Source organism: Platalea leucorodia, assembly GCF_965183815.1.
Source record: "Platalea leucorodia genome assembly, chromosome: 1".
Taxonomy (NCBI): Eukaryota; Metazoa; Chordata; class Aves; order Pelecaniformes; family Threskiornithidae; genus Platalea; species Platalea leucorodia.
The window spans coordinates 76,295,825-76,317,937 of NC_138823.1; the positions used below are offsets into that span (position 1 = coordinate 76,295,825).

Here is a 22,113-nt window from a genome sequence, read left to right on the forward strand (position 1 = left end):
AAACAAAAGAAAACCGAGGAAAGAATGAGAAAGGAGGACTATGACTGACAATTTTTTTTTCAAGACTATTGTGATTAAAAGGTGAAAGTAAAGTTGCCAAATATATGGTAGCCTCCCATAAACAGTGAAGGACTGGTAGGGGAGTATCTGCTTACTTGTTAGAGCAAACAAACAAAACAACTATTCTTTTCACTTCAAGCCTCTAATGAAAATTATCATTGATATCTGATTTTTAAATCATGTAGGTTAGTATTTTCCTTTTCTCTCCCCTGATTGTTTCTTTCCTCAATATTTTCACTTTACAAGAAGTTAAAAACTAAAGAGGAAAATATTTTTTCAGTTTGTAAAAACATGAAAAGTAATGGAAAAATATTTTCAACATTTTTTTCTTAACCGAGAGAAAACATGCAACCAGCTATATTTATAAGGTGTGTCTGTAGGTGTAACAGTAAAGACTTGAGTGTAAGAATTTAAGAATTCTTATAATTCTTAAATTATAAGAGTTACAAAGAATTATATGAGAATTATAAAGACTGTAAGAAAAACTAATCTACTGGCTTTAAGTTCAAGATAAGAACTTTCTTTACTTGACTTTTACTCGTAAGAGATGGAGCATTTTGGAAGCTAAACAGACTCTTATACTTGACTTGCTATACAGAAAGCCTCACGGTGGACTGCTAATGGTTTTTGGGTACTCCCAGTCTCTCAGACATGTTAAATTAATGCTCAGGAGTGACAGGATTCTTTTTTACCAGGTAAAACTTATCCTGCTTTCTCCCCAAAAAGATGAAAGATTTTTTTTTTTTTACAGAAGAAATCTTATTTCAATTAAACACAGCGTATGTGAACATTTTATTGATTTTTTTATAATTTAAAAATACGGTTTTGTACTTTTAAAACCCTTCTTTGCTTGCCTTCAGAAAATGAGAACAATATGCTGATTAACTGACCAGTCAGTTAAAGAAACTTAGAGGTTTGGGTGTCCAAGTTTTCCAAGTGAAAACATTGGGGGTGGGGGAGAGGAAGCATGCATATACTGTAATTTTCTTGTTTGCTCCACTCCCTTGTGGACATGCCCAGCTTCCTCTGTACCTGGCAGCTTTCCTGTTCTGTATTCATCAAGCTAATCAATGGGATTCAGATGTTCCTCAAATAAAATCGTTTGTCTTCAGTCTGCTCTTAGAAAGGACACAGATTGTACTAAAAAGGCTTTTCTTCATTTTCAGGGTATGTTAAATACATGCCACTGTTCAGAATACAAGGCTCTGGCAATGTATCGATTGCATTTTTTTTAGACAAAAACTCCTTGCACAGGGAAACTCCTTGCGGTTTTTCCACGGAGTTAAATTAGTGCCTCTGAGCAAATTAGCAGACTGAAAGCAATGGAGACAGAAGTCTTTAAACTTACATGTTGTAATGTGAAGAGTAATAACAAAGCACCAGCTTGATTCTGTGCGGGTCTGACAGGGGCCACTCTAAGGTGAGAGGAGAGTTTTATAATCTCATGCTGAAACTCTGAGCAATCAGGAGAATGAAGATAATGTTTGAGCATTACTGTACTGTACAAAGTGGAACAATGGCCACTCACACCTGCTAAAAAAATTTCCGAACACGATCTTTGTATCGTGTTTTTATGAAAAAAATTAACTGGTTCTTTGGAGTTTAAAAAAAGAGGTGCTTTTTTTTTTTTACATTATTTTTTAGTTAGGGATAAGAAGGGGAAAGAAAGGGGATAATAAAGATATAATGGATAAAAAAGGGAAGAAATAGATGGAGGAGAAAATCCCAGAAGCTTCACCTTCTTGCTTTTCAAAACCAAAATGGATGTTAGGATTTGGGAATTTTTCCTGGTTTTTTTCTTCTTTGTTTTCTTCTTCTCCTCCTCCCTCAGACCCCATCAAGTAATTCCTTAAACATTTCTTTTGGACTTCTGCATTCATGACTCAGTGTTCTGGTATTTAAAACCCAGCACACTCTGGGTTGAAGCTTTGCTATTGTTCATAGCATCCTTCCCTCAGGTATCCCCGGTAGATAATAGAGAATGAGCTTTTATGTCAGCACATATATGAAGGTCTCCTTGCTCTGTCATTCTACCTCTTTATGAAACTTCTGGAACTGAATTTGAGAGTGTTATCCTTCCTGACTAATTGGGGAGAAGTTGGCAGTTGGTTTAAAAGTTACTGGAGTGTTTCATAGTCAGACTTATAAACCTACAACAGTGTGACCTTCTCAACCTAATTTCTGTAGGAACTGAAGCTAAAGAGAAAGAAACTTAGACATTTCCAGAATTCCTGTAGGAAAAATGACCTTTTATGCTGATCCTAATTAAGCCCATTAACTCAGGTGAAAAATTCCCCAAACTAGCTTGTCTGTTTTAAGGGTATGATCGTAGTGTAACTTCAAATTCTAGAAATGGCCCTGCTCCAGCAAAGCACTTAAGCGTGCTTAATCAGGTACCCCATTATACAGCATGCACGTTATTATTGAATGAACTGTGTAAATGAAAGCCTTAAAATGCTTCACATGAATAAAAATGCAGACAAATTTTCCCTGTGGGGATTCATCCCATGCAGGAGATACCTGCAGCTTTGCATTTTAATCAGTGAGTGGTCCGATCCTGCTCCCATTGAAGTCAGTGGCAAAACCCAACTGCTGAAGTGGAAGCAGGATCTGATACCAACAGCACAAAATACGAAAGGGGAAAATTTATTCCAGGTGGGTGTTCATTTCTTGCATCAGGCTACTGTTCACTGTAGCACCAGAGATGACACTGCCATTAACATTTTACTATCCACAAATCAGTACAGAGCATAACATCCAGTTACCACTCTTGCATGTTTGCATTTCTTCCTCCTGGTATTTCAAGTTAATAGGGAAGGAGAGCCCCAGGGCAAAGCACAATTGATGAGATAATTGACTCCACAAGAGGACTATGAAAGAGCTGGCCAGATTCAGCTCTGACTTAAGTATTCCCATCTCTGCTTATGTCTGAAATAATCTGATCTAGTACATCTGCTGTCAAAGAGGAGCAGTGGCATGACAGCAGAGCTCTTCTGTGAGCACTTTGTTCTCCACCTGTCCAATATTCCTCTCCTTTCTAGGCTCTCAGGGAGAGCTTCACTGTGTACTGCTGAAAATGATCACCTCATGGCTAGAGCCTGAAGGGGAGTTCATGATACCCTGCATTTGATTCTTGCCCCATGCAGTGATTTCTTGGCTATATCTCTGCTATTGGAAGAGAAGTCTGTCTCTTGCCATCCTTCCATACAACCAGTTGCCTTTATGGGCTTCTGCAGTGTCTGTGCCTCTTTGCTGCTAGCATAGCCCCAGGGTGCCTGGCAGTGTTTTAGGTAGTGAGTGTGCTTGGCATGCACTGTCCTGGCCTCACTGCCCTTGATTTGCCCTCATCCCAGCCCCGCAGCCCGGTTTTCGGAGTGCCTAGGAAATGTCCTTTGAAAATGGCACAATGCCCCTGTGGAGGGTATGGGACAAGGTCTTCAGGGAAACACTTGGCATACTCTGGTCCTCAGTGGTGTTCTCTGCAAGAATAATTCTTTCTTCGCTGGGCAGTTTCAGAAGGCAAAACGTCTTAGTGATGAGAAGTGTCCAGGTACTCCAAGCAGCGTCTGTCCAGGTAGATACTTCTATTGACATAATTGGACGTCTTAATAGCTATGAGAAATACGATAGCAGAATAATCGAGTGTGAATGTGAAGTAAAATGTATAATAACTAAACTCAGAAAAGAAGCATGCTTTTCTAGGTTAAAATATTTCTAGAAATATAATTGCCAAAGTAAACCACCAGCCAAAGTATATTGAAAAGCCTGTTGTTGTTCAAACTTTGGAGCGGGAAGCAGGTATTCCATTAATCAGGAGGTCCAAGAGGAGCCGCTTAATGTACATCAAAGGAGGTCAGAGTAGAGCTTTGTGTCTTTATAGCACAGACGTGTATGAAAGTATTTTCATATCTATATTTGGAGCTAGCTGCTGAAAATCTTCTGTGAAGGTATTTATGTTATTGGTGGTTTGGCTGAAGCATGTTTTGGCCAATTAAATGGAGTTATTTTGTGCCGTCCTAATTGTAAGTTAGACAGGTGGTTTGTGCATGAAACATTTAATTTTCTCAGGGCTCTGTCTGACTTCAGATGATACTATAGATACTATCCTATACAAAGATAGAAGGTGATGTAAGGGAAAGTGATGGCTGCGCTGATGGGGGAACTGAAGAGTGACATCACAGATCTGAATGGACTGAGGTGCTGTGAGGATGGATAAGAAAAAAAATCTACAGGAGTGATGTAATCCCATTTTGTTAACCACCACTCCAGCCTGGAGTTCACTCGTAGCTATTGGTATTAAGCAAAACCAGTATTTGTTGCCATTACTGCCTAGTAAGTCTGCACTATTAAGAAGGTACTAAAAGTATTTTTTTCTGATTTGTGCAGCAGTTCTCAATAGAAGTGCTTATATGCCCAAGGCAAGTACATTTTGTCCCCATAAGCAGAAAGCAACTGTTCAAAATTTTTTATTTTTATGTGTGTAATACCTAATGGCTTCAGTAATAGATAGCTCATTACAGATTGACCTGGTTCACTTCCACGCTTCCTAACTTTTAAATCACTTTTAATCAGAAATAAATACACAGCTGTGAGTGGAATGGTGTCTCTGTACTACGGAAAGAGCTCTTAAATCCCACAAGTGTGTGTATATGTATATGGATGTGTGTTTGGTTTAGGGTTGGGTTTTTTTGTCTCTTTGCTGAGTTTGCTGGCAGCTAGTCTCTGGGGAAGGAAAGTATAATTACAATGCAAAAGTGTTTTATGTTTTTCTCCTCTGAATTATGCTAGAAATATGAAACTGTAGTAGAGAGTTTATGGAACTGTTAACAGAAAAACTAAGGAAGAGAATGAATTGATAAAACAGAGTGCACGAGGGGGAAAGATGATGAAGTTTAAAAAGAAAAGTTGAGCAAATGGCCTTTTTTCTGTGGTCTTAAAAATCACCTAATAAAACATAGTTTTATTGCGTAGCTGCACTAATCATTTCTGGTTTTAATTGTTACACCGCATACGTTTTTAGGCAATTTTATAGAGTGTGTTCGCTAAGGTGGCTCATGAAAATCACCTTCACAGTCCATTTGTTTAGGTTCTGCGGTGTGCTTGAATGGAAGCCGACCACCTTTGTAAAGGATGCGGATTGCCAAAATCTATCACTTAAGACTAATAATTCCCAGCAAAATGTGGAGAGTGGTTTATTTCTTCACCAGGCTCATTATATTGGGCAGTCTCTGGTTTTAGATCTAGATTTTCCTTTCCCACAAAGGCCTCCAAAGAGCCCCGTGATCGATCATGGCATGTTACTAGTGTTACACGTGGTGATTTATGAAGTGCAAGTCTGAAGCTATCTATTATATGCTCTTAAATATATTTCCATGTTATCCTGCTCCTCTAACCTACATTCTCTGCTTGTTCGTAGTCTTTGTGAATTGCATGGATTAGGCATGCTGCCCCTCTCCTCACACCTAAGTAAAGGACCAGCTAGAGCCAGGAAGGCACCTTGTGAGTCATTCTAGCTTGCTGTTAACTTCAGATTGTGAACACGAGGAACTGTGGTGAAAGTCTCCCCATCATACCTTATTGTGTATAAAAGGAAATGAACAGCTCACACTACTGACTCATTTTTTAAAATCTGTCCTTCTCCAAGCGAAGTGGCAATGTTCTCCCGTTAATCAAGGAAAGACCTACTTTGACACAGGATCCTTTTCCTGTCAAAGAGCATTTTGCTTTTCATGTTGCTTTTGTGACAGCTGATCTCTTCGAATAAGGAAGGCTGGTTACTGGCTATGGTATGGACTTGTCAGTGCCTCGAAACAAGGCTTTTATAAAAGCAAGGAACTAGTACGTTCAAGAGAGTGCCAAAAAGGAGAGGGTGAAAAGCAGTTTAGCAATAGCAGCAGCATTCAAGGTCAAATGGGCTTTGCAGAGGTCAGAGAGGCTTTTTCAGTCTTTGAAGAAAGGATTGTGGGAAAGAAATGGGGATAATAAAGTCCAATATGTTAATTTTCCCCATCTGAAAATCTGTATTGCATTAGTTCAGAAATTTTTCTTTGTTTGTTTGGCAGGTGGTAAAAATAAAGTCTGAAATGGGAGAGGGTAGCAGACATTTACTTGAAGTGGTAGTTTCCTCTGAGTCTTTGAAGAGCCAGCAGACAGTCTTACCTAGTGTTGTTTTGTGAGAGAGACTTCACAGTAATTTTCAGCATAGATTTGAAAGGAAAATCAAACATTAGTGCAGAGACCTTCGCAGTCGCTTGTACATTGAAAAAACAATGGAAGGACAGGGATACTCTTCAGTTCCCGCTCCCTGGCTTGATCCTATCTTGTATTGCCTTTGGTGTAGGAAACGCCATTGCCAAAAAAGCTTTTGTAAAAGTTACAATACCTTTGTGTTCTGATATCAACTAACAGCAGACAGGATTAACCTCAAGGGAAGTGCTTAACTACCTCAAATGGGTAAGGCAGGTTAAATCAGTTCCCATTGCATTTATTTTTCAACCATAGGAGAGTAGGTCTAGGTAGCTAAATTAACTGTGATTAGCTTGGGATCGACTGTGGAAATGCTGAAGACTCACAGGGTGTATCTAATAATACTCCCTATGTATCTTTCTGATGATGTGGCTGGTGAGACATGTCCTGTGTGAGTCTTTTAGTTTTTGTTACTGGCTAGCGTGTAAAGGAATTGATTTACTTCTGTTTGCAGGTTTTGTGCAGTAAGAATGACTGCAATTAAAGAACCTGTTGGAAAACATGAGCGTGGGGCATAAGACTAGGAAGGAGACTGAAAATATCTCATTATGTGAGAACTGGGAGTCACATGCAGGACTGCGTGAGTCAGCAGCATGCCCGTACGGTGATGAAGCACTAACCACAGACTGGGTTGCACTAGCAAGACCATAGCCAGCAGATCAAGGGAAATGATTACTCCCCTTTACTTGGCTGCCATGAAGCCACGTCTGTGTCCATTGTCCAAAAGTGAGTTCAGTTCTGAGTTCTGTGGAACAAGGTAATGACAAACCAGATCAGAGGCAGCAGAGTCTGTCAGAAGGCATCGAAGATGCGCGTGAAGGTGCTGGGGCAACAGGGCTCGTTCAGCCTGCAGAAGGGAGGGGTAAGGAGAATTTGAATGCTGTCTTGCATCCGAAGGAGAAGGAAGAGCGAGCCAGACTCTTCTCTGAGATTTACTGCAAAAGGCTAAGACTGCAACAGCGACAAGTTGCAGCTAGAAAAATTTCAATTTGGCATAAAAAACTGTTCTTTATGGGGAGAAGCATTAAACATTGCCCAGGGAATGACTCGTGATTTCCCAGAGAGGCTGTGAAGTCTCCACGCTTGGAGATTTTCAAAAGTCAGCTGCTCAAGGTCCTGAGCAACCTTGTCTAAGCTGGAAGTTAGCCTTGGTTTGAGGAGGATGTTGAACTAGGTGACCTCCAGAGGTTCTTTCCAAATTAAATTATTCTGTGATTCTATGACCTAAATGAGCTGAGCCGACATTAAGCTGCTCTACATCCTCATTTTGGAGGGGCTGGAGCTGCAGAGCATGGTTCCTCACCTCGGCATTTCCTGGCCTCACCTTCAGTTTCTGCGAGGCAATTACAGGAATTGGGAGAGGAGGAGTGCCTCGGAGTTCGATCCGTTCCCTCACACCCCCATGCTGTTGTTAATGTATAACACTGCTCATTTATTTTCTCTTTGCTTCTTTTCATTTTAAAAAAATGAAAGTATGCATATAGGCTCCAATATGCTAAGAAGCATACTGGATTAAAACAGTTTTAATTGCGATATATAGAGAGAAGTCTGCCCATTCTCTCTGGTGCTTTAACTGCTCACTGAATGGTTTTTAACACCTATCTCTACGTACAAGTTTTTGATCAATGAGCAAAATGAGTAAAATACAACCAGAACACATTGTACCTGTGTGAAAACTCTTAAGCTAATTCTGTGTTGTCCATTTTCATCATCACTGTTAATCATTGCCATAATAAACGTTTTCTTTTCCCATTTCTTCCACCAGCCTTCATCCAAGTGTATGAAAAAATGCACACTTTTTTAATACAGGTCTTTTGTGATGGTCTAGCTTTTTACTGCCAGTACAAATAATTAGAGCAGTGTTTCTTTCTCTTGCTAGAAGTTTTAAGTACTGTCAGTGAAATAATTATGTTGTAATTTGGGGATCATTACAAGAATTGATATTCTTTAACATCATGAAGTTTGTAATATTTTTTACAACTTCATTGTAATAGACCATTTGAACTACAGCAAAGCAATTTTAGTCCATGAAAAGAAAGTTTTTTGGCAGTGGAACAAGTGATGAAAGAAATTGGAAAATAATTACCAACCTCTTAGCAAGAACTCAGGGAATTAGAGGAACACTGCATCTCTAAAACCATTGTGCAGTTCAGATTATTCACCATGTAGGGGTTAAATCCACTCTTTGCTCTTTAAAAATGCTTTTGGATATACTGTTTCCGTCATTGTTGAATGTGACAGTAAACCACCAGCAGTGCTGTAAAACCAGAAGGTCACAGCACTTAGCGCCTGACAAGACTTACGCCCTGTGCCCAGTGGAGCCAGAGGGGGTGATGGCTTGGGCTTTGGTGACTCATTTTGTAAATCTGGGTAGGATATGCGTCTTTTGTACACTTAGGTCTGATTCTAATCTCATTCAAAGTTGGTGGTGGTTATTTTCATAGTAGTAATCCAAGTGAGTGTTTTACCCATGGTAGTCTTCAGCTATTGAATTAAATATTCATTTCTGAAAGTGCTGATTAGCATTTAACCCAGGTGAGGCTTATCTGCCTCTGCATCACTGGCATTCTGTATGAGTAATGTGTACATATATGCGATATCAAACTGCACGAGTGCAGATATGACTCCTCTAAACTCAGAGTTCAGTGTTTTCCTAATTACTTACAGCCTATTGAGATTAAAGCGACAAGATCTCCTTTGTGTTAAACAAGAAGCTCACATTCTTTACTGATGAGCTACTCTCCTCTTTCCCTCTTGGTGATCACGGGCAACATTCTTGCAAACAGATGTCCCAGTCTCCCCCCCAAAGAAAGCCTTTGTAACTTGTGGTTGACCTAATTGTGCAGCAACAGTGCTGCTGCTGCTGCTAAGCAGGGGAGATCCCTGCTATGGCACTCACTTGGGCTTTGCACAGTCTGCAACCTGGAGCAGGACGTAGGCAAGCGGCAGTGCAGGGCATTGAGGGACACTCTCCAAGTTCATTTGCGGGTGAGATGTCCCACGGAGAATTCAGTATGACTTGGAGACCTTGGGCCAAGTTCTTCACCCCTTTCGATATCACGCCCCACCTGAAGCAAGTGAACGGGGTCACTTGTTACTGAAAAAAGGATCTTGGCATTGTTATATATTTGGAAATGCAGACAGTCTTCTGAGGTACAGCAATGTTTCAGTCGTATATTATCTGTGGCAATTGTTATTTGTGTGTCCAGTTGTGAAGCACTTGTTGAATATTCTGTCTTAGCCTGGATGTGTCTGCATGAGGTCTTGAAGATCAGAGCCCATATTGAAATCTTCTTAGTGTCATTGCAGACGAGAGAGAAACAAATGTTGAGATTTTTCTGATTTCAACCAACAGATAACCTCAGTGGCTGCCATCGTTGTGATCACACTGTGCTTAGTGTGTGGTGGTTTTCTGCCTGTGCACTCCCTCTGAGAAAAAATATGCAAAAATCACAAGGCAGAATCACATCTGCTACTGCACGCTACCCAGTTCCCTGTGTAGAATTATAAAGTTTTAAAAGGTATTTTCTGACTCCTGGAGTCAAGACCACTCAGTGAAGTTGAGGTAGGCTTTTTTCATGTCATGTATCATTACCCAGTAATGCCCATCCATCTTCAGTTTGCACCAGTGGAGACTTAATCAAGCGTGTAGAAGGAAGAATAGATTCTTACTTAATCCATCCAAGGGTGGCTCAACTGGCGTGTTTTAGTGCTGCTCTTAGCTGAAACAAGGTTGTTGACGTAGAACCGTAGCAGCCGTGTTTTATGTGTGTGCTTTCATGTTTAGACGAGTAGTAGTGGCAACCAGAATGGTTTGCCTCAGCCAGCAACTCTGTTCAGTGCCATGTGTTAACTGTGTTAAGAATTAATGGATCTTCTCAGTGAAGATAAAAGATTAGGGAAGCACTTTGGCAAACTGATAGGCTTGAAGAAAGGGGGACATTCTGGTTTTGCTTGAGCACAGGGACTTTAATCATTGAATAGAAAGATGTCTTTCTGTAGTTCCATGCTTCAGGATAAAGCTGCTGTTGAATGAGGAGGTTCTTGCACTGGACTGGATGATTCAGCTGCTGAGATCCAGACGTAACACATAGGGATTGATTGGCACGGGGCCCCTGACAATAAGAGAATTGGTTTTCGTTTTGTTTGTCAGTATGTGGGAAGAACGGGCTGGGGGATGGAGATCCTGCTGTAGAGCAGCTTGCTGAATCACATCAGGGAGAGACTCAAGTGTTGTTACTACGGTAGGCAAGTAGGGCTGTGTGACCAAAAGCATGTAAATCCCTGAGCAGAAAGATGCAGGAAATCGTTGCAGGCAGGCGAGAAGAGGATGAGGAAATGAGAGAGACAGCTAGGGAGGAAAAGCCTGCCATCCTCGTGTCGGGAACTGGAAGTAGGTACTTTGTTATAAATTGCTGTGTCAGCAATGGGGTGGAGGTCATTTATGGCATCCTGGTGACAATAGATGTGGCCTATGTTACATAGAGGTCTCTTTGCATCAAGGTATACTGCATTGTGCATTACTTCAGAATCTTCCTGTGTGCTTCCACTCTTCAACTTCCACTCTTTAAACTGATTTCTTTGCTATCCTGCTTTGTTCTGTTTTTAACATATTGTAGCTTTTACTAATGCTTTGGTGGTGGGTTGTTACTGGGGTTTTTTGTTTGTTTGAAAGCCAAGCAGGCCATATACTCTTATCTGTTCGTTTACTGTCTATTTTTGTGGGTTTTTTTTATTTGGAGTTCAATGTCAAATTATTCATATTTCTCCTTGATGTTGGTGTTTTCCTAACTGTAGTTCTGTCATGAGCATACTCTAATCCATTGTGACACATACTTAGTTCCTGTAATTGCCATTTTTAGATGGAACGATGTCTTGGATTAAATCTGGAACCTAGAGCTAATGTTATAGAAAATAAGGTCAAAGAAATCAAGTAACATTACTTCCAAAGTCGCAATAGAGTCTTTGGATCATCTTCCATCATTAATATCGATGCTTGACAGCACTTACAACTTTAATCATGATTTGTAACCCTCTGAATTTTATTGCTTCTGCTGTCAGAAATCAATTTCACTACTTAATGGCATCTTGTAACCTCAGTCAAGGAGAATGTTGGTTTGATTTTTATTTTAGTTTTCCTCAAAGCTTCACTGCTAAGCTACACCCTTACAAAATTATTTCTATGACAGTTTTTAACAAAGTTGTTTTCAGTTCTCTGACTTAAAGAAAATACTTTTGGGTACACAACATAATACAGAAGTATTTCTCTCCATTGATCATTTTTATTGACCTGTACCTTCATGTATGCTTCAAAAAGTTGTAGATTCTGACCCTAAAGTGTATGTTTAATCTTTGTCACGCTTGTAGACCTGGGACTTCTCATATAACTAACATCCACCACAAGTGTCTGCAGGATCAGACCATAAACTGTTGTTTAATCTTCCTTTTGCTTACTGAGATCGAAGAAGAGAATGGAGCACACTTATAATTCCAAATTAAACATTTAGATTAGTCTTTATTGATTCCTTTTGATCAAAAGAAGTGTGTTCGGGCTTGATTCTGTCTTTAGTCACTCAATAATTTCAGTCATTGAAATTATTGACCTTGTTGGGAGTTGCCCTTTAATGGTATAATTGCAGGATGGAGTCTAGAATTGTACGTTTCTTAAAGGAAATAACAAAATAGTATTTTTCACCAAAAAAACTCAAAACAAATAAAAACCCAAGTAGCTCATAGGAACCAAACTAAATCTTCTCTCAAAATTTGCAACTTTTAATAGTTAAACATGCAAAGGGCATATCCCTTGATCTCCTTTGTAAATGACTAAACTTTGGAAAAGATTCTGCTTTAAGCATAGTAGTGTGTACTTTTCTGTACACTTATTAGTAGGTTTTGTATGCTTTGAAAAAGAGACAATTGTTATTCTCCCACTTAACACATAGGAAATTGAAGGATGGTAAAATAAAGTGACACCCAGTGGGCCAGCAGTAGATCTAGTTTACCAATTCAGTGTCCTGACTGGGAAGTGCTGCCCATTTTTACCTGTGTATAGACTTCTTATTGGAAATGTCATGACCTGTTTGGCAGCATGGAAGAGAAATAATGAGATTATGTTGTCAGAAGCAATAACAGGAGTGATTTCTTGCACCACATCATTTAAACTTTGATCTAATTCCCCAAGAAACTGTCCGTGGAAAGTTACTTCTTCATAGAAGTAAGGAAACTGATTTGCTATGAAAGTTATAAAACTCAAACTCCACAGGACAGGCATAGCAAACCACCTTTCTAAAAGCAAAGAAGAAAAAAACTTTTGTCATTTTCCAAATCGTCTTTATCCTATATACAAATGCCGAGCTCCATGCTACTATTTCTAATGTATTTCATGTGTTTTTTTCCAATCACAAAGGAATAGCTCTCTGTGTTTGATTTATGTACTGATGACTTCCAGCTAACTTTCCTTGCTATATTTCATTTAGAGAGCCTGCTGCCTGCACATGATAATGTTTATGTAGTGGATGACATGGTTCTGGAGCTATCAGAGGTGGAAGAAACAGCATCAGAAAGCAGCTGTTTTGCATCTGAGGACACCATGGAAGACTCGGGTGTTGTGAGCTCCCCATCTGACATTATATCTTTGGATTCACAAAATGACAGTATGAAGTTGAGAGACATCAAACTGGTCAATGGCTACATGGACTCAGCTGAGGCAGATGCGATGTATGGTACAGAGATGTGCCCTGTAAAGAACGCCTACTGCGATAGCATGGGATCTGACGGTGCTCCGCAGAGGTAAAAATTTACTTGTAGCCAGCACTTGGAAAATATCTTGCATGTCCTCCTTGTAGGGAATCATTTAAGAAAACCAATTTTTACTTTCTTCTGCTCTTTCATAAACCAGTACCAATGCCAAGTGACTCCTCCCAGTGAAAAGCTCACTGCCAAATCCCCTCCAGTGACATACTTGTAGCAACAGGCAAAGGTCACTTTTCTGTTTGAACTTGTAGTTACATTTCTTGCAAAAGACCGCTGCCCTCCAGAGTTGATTTCTCCAAGAAGTCTGAAATAATTTTGTTACAGTTTGGTTCGGTTTGTACTTCTGATAGCATATGAAGTGCTTAAAATGTTACTACATATTGATCTAGAAAAATGACATGCAGGTCATAAAATGGAAAATTCATAAAATGGAAAAATCCAAGCCACTGAAAGCCAGGTGGAAAAGGATTATATTCAGTGAAATTTGAGGATTGGTTTGTGGGTGTGTGCATGCATATATATGTTCACCTAATGCTAACCTCCAATGGCATTACACCTTGGGGGGTGTGGGTGAGCATATTTCCTTTTTTTTTTTTTTTCCATAAACAAACATTTTCCTGCAGTTTTTGCAAGAAAATACGAGAACCTGGAATTTAACTAGAAACTGCCTTCAAGCACAAGTGACTCTGACACTGTTTGTTTGCCAAAACTCACATAGTTGGTGGCAGGGCTGCAAAGGGAACCTAAAATTTATAGAACTTTGCAAATACAAACTGGCCAAATAGGAAGCTGTGTCTCCAGCAAGGAGGGTGGCCTAGTAATACTGACAGGGATCCGCTCTGTGTGATGCTGCAGAGTCATGGGACAGGGGCCAGAAATTCCTCTGAATTCTCAGTTGACACAAAGTCTGTGCTTTCTGGTCTCTCTCCATTCAGCTGCTAATCTGTAGCCCCTTCATAAGAGCATGTATCACGACCTAGTTATTTCCTTCCAAACATTTTTGAGCGAAAACTTCATCTTGGATCATGCAGTGGGTGATAAATTAGGGATAAATTAGGCCAAAGTCAGTATTTAACCTATTGGAATGATCTCAGGGCTTTTCTTTATCCATCAGTATCAATGGGGACAAGATCAAGCCTCACTTAGATACTTGCTCAACAATACATTTTTCTCATGATTTGTCCTTTTACAGTTTCTTAGGTCCTGATACAGTCTCTATTTGGAGGATTAGATAGGCTAGAATAGTAACTGCAATTAACATTCCAGACCTGATCCAAAAAAGCAACCCATTAGTTTCAGTAGACTTAGATTGGGCCCTGTATGATAACTAAGCAATCCCAACTTTCCTCAAAATAGAGAATCTTAAAGTGGTTAGGAAAACACACATGCACATTGAGTGGAGGGGGAAGAAGTTACCATAATGTTAAGCAAAGACATCAAAGCAAAAAGTCATCAAAGCAAAGCTCTGTAAGAACAATTCTAATCAGCAAAAAATATTTTTTACTTTTTCTGGGTTTTTAGTCAAATAAAAGATTGACCACAGGTCATTAAGAGACACACTCCCTCTTGGAAGTCAGTATTCTCTCCATCTTTCACTTCAGCCAAAGTTACATATTCTGTACATTACATTGAGATTCACCTTTGCCACACAAACACGCAGAATTTTTTAGCAGTTGGAAAGAGCGCACATCGAAGAGACAGCAGGACATTTCATAAGCTGCCCAGCAGGCCTGCTGCTCAGGGGTCTTGCTGAGCCAAAGGAGCGGAAGCTGGAAGGATCGTGTGATGTACTGCCCATCGCAGTCAGGGAGGTGATCACTCCCCCTGCTCAGCTGCTGTGAGGCCAGTGCTGGAGTACCGTGTCCAGTCTTGAGCCCCCAATTCAAGAGAGAGATGGGCAAACTGGGGAAGAGGGTCCAGAGAAGAGCCACTGAGAGGGCCGGGGCACTGGAGCACATGAGGTATGAGGGGGAGAGGAGACAACTGGGTTGTTCACCTTGCAAAACCGATGTGGGTAAGGAGGGACCTGATTGGAGTCTTTCCCTAAACAAAAGGAAGACTATGAGTCTTCTCAGGGATACACAGTGAAAGGACAAGAGGCAACCGTCACCAGCTGCTGTAAAGGAAATAAAAATTGAATATAAGGAGGAAAAAAACAGAACAGAAAAAAACAGAATCAGTTAAGCGCTGGAAGAGGTTGCCCGGAGAGGTCGAGGAATCTCCATGCCTGGAGGTTCTCAGAACACAGCCACGCAAAGCCTTGGGCAGCCTGGTCTGGCTTTGAAATTAGCCCTGCTCGGAGCAGGAGGTTGGGCTAGGCTTCCAACTTAATCTTTTCTGTGATTGATTTTATCATGCTAAATATTCTGTATTTATCTAATATGTCCATTATTTAAAAAGCCTGGGTTTAGACTGAAATAGGAGACAGTTATTGTTGTTTGGGGAGTGTGGTTATTTTTCATAAATTCTATTTATTTTTTAGGCTCTGGACAGCAAAATTGCTTCAGATCAACTTTAGGGTATAGCAGAAACTTAACATTTGTGATTTATTTTCATCTTATGTCAGCAACCGCTTAGACTGGCACAGCAGCAATGCTGATAGTAATATCCTTTAAACTTTTATGCTCTGAATGTGCCAGTAATATTTGAAGGTAAACCCAATTCCACTACTAACCTCTGTTTGTAAACAAACCAGCTTTGAAAATTGTGCTCATCTAAGTCCTTTTGAGGTCAAGTTGCTAAGTTTTCAAAAGCCACTTCCTAAGTGTAGAGGGAAGGAAAAAACAAGGGGTTTTTTTAAACCTATTTGTATGAAATTCTTGTTTTAGTGGGATGTAAATCAATTCTGAGTACAATTTTAAGCACAGCCAAATTTGGAAAACATCAGTTTCAACATCCAGTGTCAGAGCAGCTGCCACCCCACTAATAAAATCTGTTGGGAGCTCTGAGATTGTATGTAGTTCTTGTGATGAACGGGCTACTTTCAGGACCAAACCAGCCTCCTAAATTCCCAGACAAGTCAAAGTGCAGTTCGTGTGAATAATTGATACCAAGTTATACAGAGTTTTAAATATGTTTCATATGCTACAAAACTTAAAGGAAAATTTTACATGGAGTTTGTTATTTCCTTTCTATCTTCTAGTCCGTGTACCAAGATCTAACTCAATTCTAACAGGAAGATAAGAACAAAGGAATTGGGAGAACCTGTCGCTAATGTAAAGTAGCAGTGGTTAGCAGCAGTGAATCAGAGTCCTCCTTGAGTCCGAGCTCCACTGAAGCCAGAAATTTTATTTAGTGACTAATTTGGCCGAGGTTTGGGAAAAAAGGGTTAATAAGAATAATGGAAATAATTAGCTTGTCACTTTAAATTGTAAAGCTGGCTAAAGGCTGGGCTTTTGACCCAGTGAAATAACTAATTCCTAGGAATTTATAATGCTGTATACTAAAATAATTTTGTACTCTGTGGGCTGTGGAAAGTACCCTTAAAGTGGAAGCAAATTATATTTGGAGTGTGAAGGGCTATAAAGAAAATCCAAGTGGTATTTTGCACATGCACTGTGAAGAACTGCAGTGAGAACAGAATCAAGTCCACAGTTCTTACCTAGGTTTGGTTCAGAGGCGTAGCCTGTGCTCCAGGAGATCAAGAGTATTTTGCCATGTTGCTTACTTTGGTGAATTGTATGTTTTTTCTTAGAGTTTCTGGAATTGTTTACTGGGTTGCCTGGGTGGTCTCTGCGCAGCTGAAATGCCTGATAGCATTAGAATATCACAGCAGGGTCTGCACCTCATCAGCTGCTGCAGTCAAGGAAAGTTGTGAGCATTTAAGCGTCCAGTCTTCAACATGCAATAGGTTTGGCTGCACATAGCAGCGTAATAGCATGGCTGGGTCAGAAATGGCATGTAGCACAGGCTTTGCACACACAGAAATGACAACCGCAGCAGAGCTCAAATCTCATTCATTTTCCAGAGCACAGAAACAGAAATTTCTAAAAGAAGGTCCCCGGATACCAGGGTTTCCAGGCTGGGGTCTTTCCTCCATGGTTTTGTTTTCCAGTACATGGAAGCGACTTGCAAGTGCACTCTTTTTTGTTTTGTTTTATTTTCTTTTGGGATTCTTGTTCAAGCAATCTTAATCCAAATACACATATTAATTACCAGGTAGAATATCAAATCCAGTATCAGAACACTCTAGTTCTACCCTTGGCTCTGCCTCTAACCTGTTAAACCATCTTTGTCTCTCTGTCTCTGATATCCCCTTCAGCCACTGACTGGTTTTTTACGATAAAAACCATAATGCAGCTATCGTATCTTCACCAGATGTTTGTACAGTGCCTGGTGGAGCAGAATGCAGACCTCAGCTAGAGGTGCCAAGGGCTAACACCATATAAATAATTGACTACATGCAACGTTTGGCTGTGAATGTTTTAGTGTTAACTGCTGACTGAACACTGTACTACACAGTTCTCTTTCTTCATATCCTTCCTTACGGTTGATTTCTTTGTGTTATGTATCTGTTCACCAAATTTTAATATATAGTGTTAAATGAGTAACAAGAAAACCACAGAGAAGCTGAAATGTTGCTTATGTAGCAGTAAGTACATCTCATGATCTCACAGTGTTGCAACTCTGTCCTCCCATACCCCCTCCTTTCCCATCCCTTGTATGGTGTCATCACGCAAGCTCCTAGGGGCAGGGATCAGTCAATTTTATATGCCTGTAAAGCATCATGCACACCTACTGTCTGGAGCTTTTAAAAATTATGTTAAAATAATATTATTAGGGATGCTAGGTCACGTGCTCAGAGTTAGGTAACATTAATATTAAGGCTGTCTGTGTAACCTTAGCTTCCCCCTTTAACCTTAATTTCCCCCCCTTTTGTGCAGTATGATAAAGTCTCTAGTTAAAGTGATCATACTCTATTTTGGTTTATTTTCTTTCTAAGTTTCAGAGCTCAGTCAACAGAGCAGCTATACCACTGTTCACTCTCAGTTCAAATTCTCTTTTGGAGCCAGGACTATTTAATTTCCTTTTGCTCTTTTTATCTTCCTCATCACACTAGTAGCCATGTGCCATGCAGACTTTAATTCATTTCTCTGCACAGTACTCACATGCGGTGAAAAGGTGGCATTATCCTATTTTAGAGAAGGAAAGCTGATGCGCAGAGAATCAAGGCACACTAGTGACCAGTTAGACCACACAGGACCCCTTTTTTTCAGAGGACTGAGCATTAAATAGCATTTGATGTATCAGAATGCAGCTCTCCTTTTCCTCCAAACTCTGTTCTTGGAAGACATTTAACCATTTTGGCTGAAATAAACTAATAGAATGATCATGGGCATGATATAAATGGTGGCATTTGGACTGCCACCTAGTAAAGATGTATAATTTCTCGAAGTTATGAGCAATTGAAATCAGGGGTTTAAAAGGGGTCTTAAGAGTGAGTGGTTCCACCAGCCTTTCTCAGAGCAGGAAAGGCACTTTAAAATACAAAACATTTTTTACATTTTGAAAAGGTATTAAGTGTATTAAAATATTTAAAAAAGAAAAGTATTTTAAAATGTAAAGGGAACTTGGCAAATATAAAGCTAAATAAATGCAGACTTGTCTGGGACAAAAAGATAAAATACCTCCCAAAGGTCTGAAAGGGATTTTCCCCTCCCTTGGGTTTCTGTTTCAGTAGCCATGAGAGAGGAATATTTCTTCACGTACAGCCAGTGGAGGGCCTAGGGTGGGGGTGGGGGAACCCTCCTGAGATCGGCTCCTGCTGTGGGTCTGGACAGGGATAATCCCATTTCCTCCCTTTCTCTTGGGAGAATTTGTTACCTTTGGCTCTGGTTGGGGTAGTTGAAGCTGCTGGGAGGAGAAGATTCCTCCTCCTTACCAACCTGAGAAATACTCCCTGTTTGCTACAAAACTGTTAGAGTTTTGATGAGTTAGTTTAAAACAAAAGCTTGAGAGGATAGGGGTGGGTGAGGTTGTTCTGCTTAATTTTCAGCCCATTCAAATTCAAATGTTACGAGGTTTTGTATTCCACTTGGGAAGGGCAGGAGGGAAAGACAAGTCAGTAGCTGGAGAGAATTCAGCAATGAAGCTGGTCAGAGGAAGAAAAAATATAATAGTGAGTGGCAGAAGGCAGGCAGGAAGGAAAGAGAAAAACTGTAATGAAAAATAACAGTGTATGTATGTATTATATATACCTCTGTGCACAAATATGTTCTATATAATTACATGTCACTTGTAGCTATCTCTGAGAAATATGGGAAAGTTTTATTCTCTTGTTTCTCTGTAGGATAGGTTTTATTTTAGCTGGGTAGGCACGTGTTTTACTTTTTTGAAAACAGAAATGTAGTTGGAAGGAGGAGGAAGGAAGAGAAAGGGTTAAAGCGACAGGGAGAACTTCAGGGATGAAAAATTACTTAATTAAGACCCAGATGTCTGACAGATTTGCAAGCCTCTGCTTCTTACATAGTTTTGCTAATTTCCTTCCTTATCTCTGGCTTTCTCTTTTCCCTTGTTCCAGAAAACTCTTTAAATTTGGATACTCTCGTGCACTTTTTTGCTGGCAGATATTCATGGAGGGAAGATACTAATGATATTATGGTTAAGTAATAGATACTCACAGTCGTTATAGAGCAAGAATCCAGATTAGCCTTTCTGTTAAACTCATCCGCTGGAAAAATGCCGTATACTTTGGAGCTGTAGAATATTTTACAGATTAGGAAGCAACTCGGGTTCCTAAAGGTGTAGTGCTGGCTTCCAGGAGAGAAAGGCTCTGGTCCTTGCTCTGTTTCTTATTTTTCTGTGTAAACCAAGAGAAGTTATTTAACCTCACCATGCCATCTTTTAACTTGCAATGTTACATTGCACAGGTGATGTGGCTGTATTAAGGTTTAAATCCTGCTGGTCCACTTTCCTGTCTGTTTCTGGCAATGCTGCCTGCCTGCCGGCTTTCCCGTTGAGAAGCTGTTGCCAGAGGCCCGTGTGGGGAGGGGGGAGCAGGGGCCTGCTTCCAGCTGTATAGCATCTACAAGCTGCTGCTTATGCAGCGGGACGCTGGAACCGACATATGTTGGGGGACTCTGGAAGCTTAAATCACCCTGGTATGTAACAAGCTTAGAGATTTCTAGCATTAAAATACAAAATGATACTAAGGAAAAGCATTTTCATTTGCTTTATGTTCAGGTTTTTGACCAGTAACCATGGAGGAGGACTGTAAAAGGACATAAACCCAGCTGCTGCTGAAAAATTACATCGTTTTCCTCCTCATCTGTATTTACAAGTTCTTATTTTTAATTGGGTGGGTTTATATCTGAAGGCACGACTGGACCTCTGTGTCCTAGGGTTGGAAAACAGTTTATTTCAATCTGTGATGGTTTTTATTCAGCATAGATATAAATGCAGTCTAAAGACCTTTGTAAGTTTGATGCAGTCCCAGAGAACTAGAAACAGAACACAAGCTAAAAAACCTGGAGTGGAAATTATACTCGTACCTTGCTCTAGAAAAGTATGTGCAGCTTTTCTTTTATCACTCATTGAAGATCATAAAAAGCAAGTTTATCTGGCATTCAGCAGAATGTGACCATGTGCTTTTTCCTTTTCCTAGTTGCCTGCCACTTTCAGAAATCTTGCATCAAAGACAAGTGATGACTTTGTTATCTAACCAGTCCTAAGTTGGTTGTGCAGTCTACAAATTCGGCATTTTAACAGGCTTTGACCATTCAATCATTAAAACTTTATGCTCAGGTTCACAAGAGGCAACAGAAATGGAGAGTATCGCTGGTCAGGCCATAGCTTAGGTGACCAGAAAGTCCACCACTTATACTAGCTGCTGTCTTTCTGCTGTTATATTCCTTTCTTGAAAGGAAATTTAAAGTCACCTAGCCTAAGAAATAGAAAGAATAGAAAAATGGTCCCTAAGATGTTGTAAACTATTGGCTAATCTGGAAAATAGTTACCTCCATTTTTGAAGAGTACTTTGCTGCATCAGTCACAAAACCAAATACATAAACGCTGTGAGTTTACTTAATGTCATCTTTCTGGCCTAGTTGAACAGAAAGTTGTATTCAAAAAGGATGCACTTTCAGCCATACTTTCTACAACTTAAAATCGTTCCGCATCTGTCTCCTCTTTAACATCCACCTTGAGATATAACCAAAGTAGAAGCATTTCTCTTTCCAGCATTTATGTAAGAGGAGAATATTGTGGCTGCATTTTGAAGTGGAGTAATTTGGAAACACACATAAGGGTTAAAGTAATTCCCCAGTATCAGACAGAGAAGACTATCAGAGCTGGGAAAAGAGCCCAAATGTTCCAAAGCCCAGTCTGGAGAAACCGTAATATCGGCTTTCCACATTGGTCAGTCCCTGTTAGCTGCTTAAGACACGTATGAGAACCTGAACAGTCTTGATGTCCATTGAACTGCCTCACAGCAGTCGCTGCTTCCCTGCGTGTGCTGCTGCGTGGTGTGCCTGTCTGGGTTTGACTCTGTAATTTACCATGTCTCTGTCTTCCCTCCCCAGCTAGTAACAAATTCACAGGAGCCATGTTCTTGAGTCTTTTGATCTAGCAAACATGGTGCAAAATGAGTGAGACTTTCAAGTCACATTCAGTTAACCTGAGAGATGTCTACTGCCATTTCATCTTGTCTGCTGCCACTCCAGCAGGACATGGGTCTCCCTACGTTCCATATTATGTCTGCCAGCCCCAGACAGATGTCGTGAATATCCTACAGTATTTCAAATGGCACCCAGTGCCTGAGTTCAGACAACTGAATTTCTTCCTCAGTCGCTGCAGTTTACACAGGTCTGCGTTGTATTCCCACAGTTATAGTGGGAGTTGTGGTCCTTACCTCTGGGACCACACATGAGGCTCACCAGAACTCCTGAGAAGTGCTCAAAGATGCTCGGGTCAGTTTTATCATTTGCAAACCTCCAGGTAAAGCTGCTCTAACTATAACAAAATGGCAGTCTCTGTCATTGCAAATCCATTGTCTTACCACTGTTTTGGGTTTCTTTTTAATGCAGCATTTCCAGCTAGGTTTATCAGAGGCTATTC

General features: G+C 40.2%; 1 protein-coding gene across 4 annotated transcripts in view; it reads left to right on the forward strand.

The window, feature by feature from the left end:
* COBL (cordon-bleu WH2 repeat protein) overlaps positions 1–22,113 on the forward strand; it is a 164,007-nt gene that overhangs the window by 125,002 nt on the left and 16,892 nt on the right. For all 4 annotated transcript variants that reach the window (XM_082306391.1, XM_082306393.1, XM_082306392.1 and 1 more), the window contains one exon: positions 12,783–13,095. In XM_082306391.1, the coding sequence (XP_082162517.1) occupies positions 12,783–13,095 (313 nt within the window). The remainder of the gene's footprint in view (positions 1–12,782; positions 13,096–22,113) is intronic.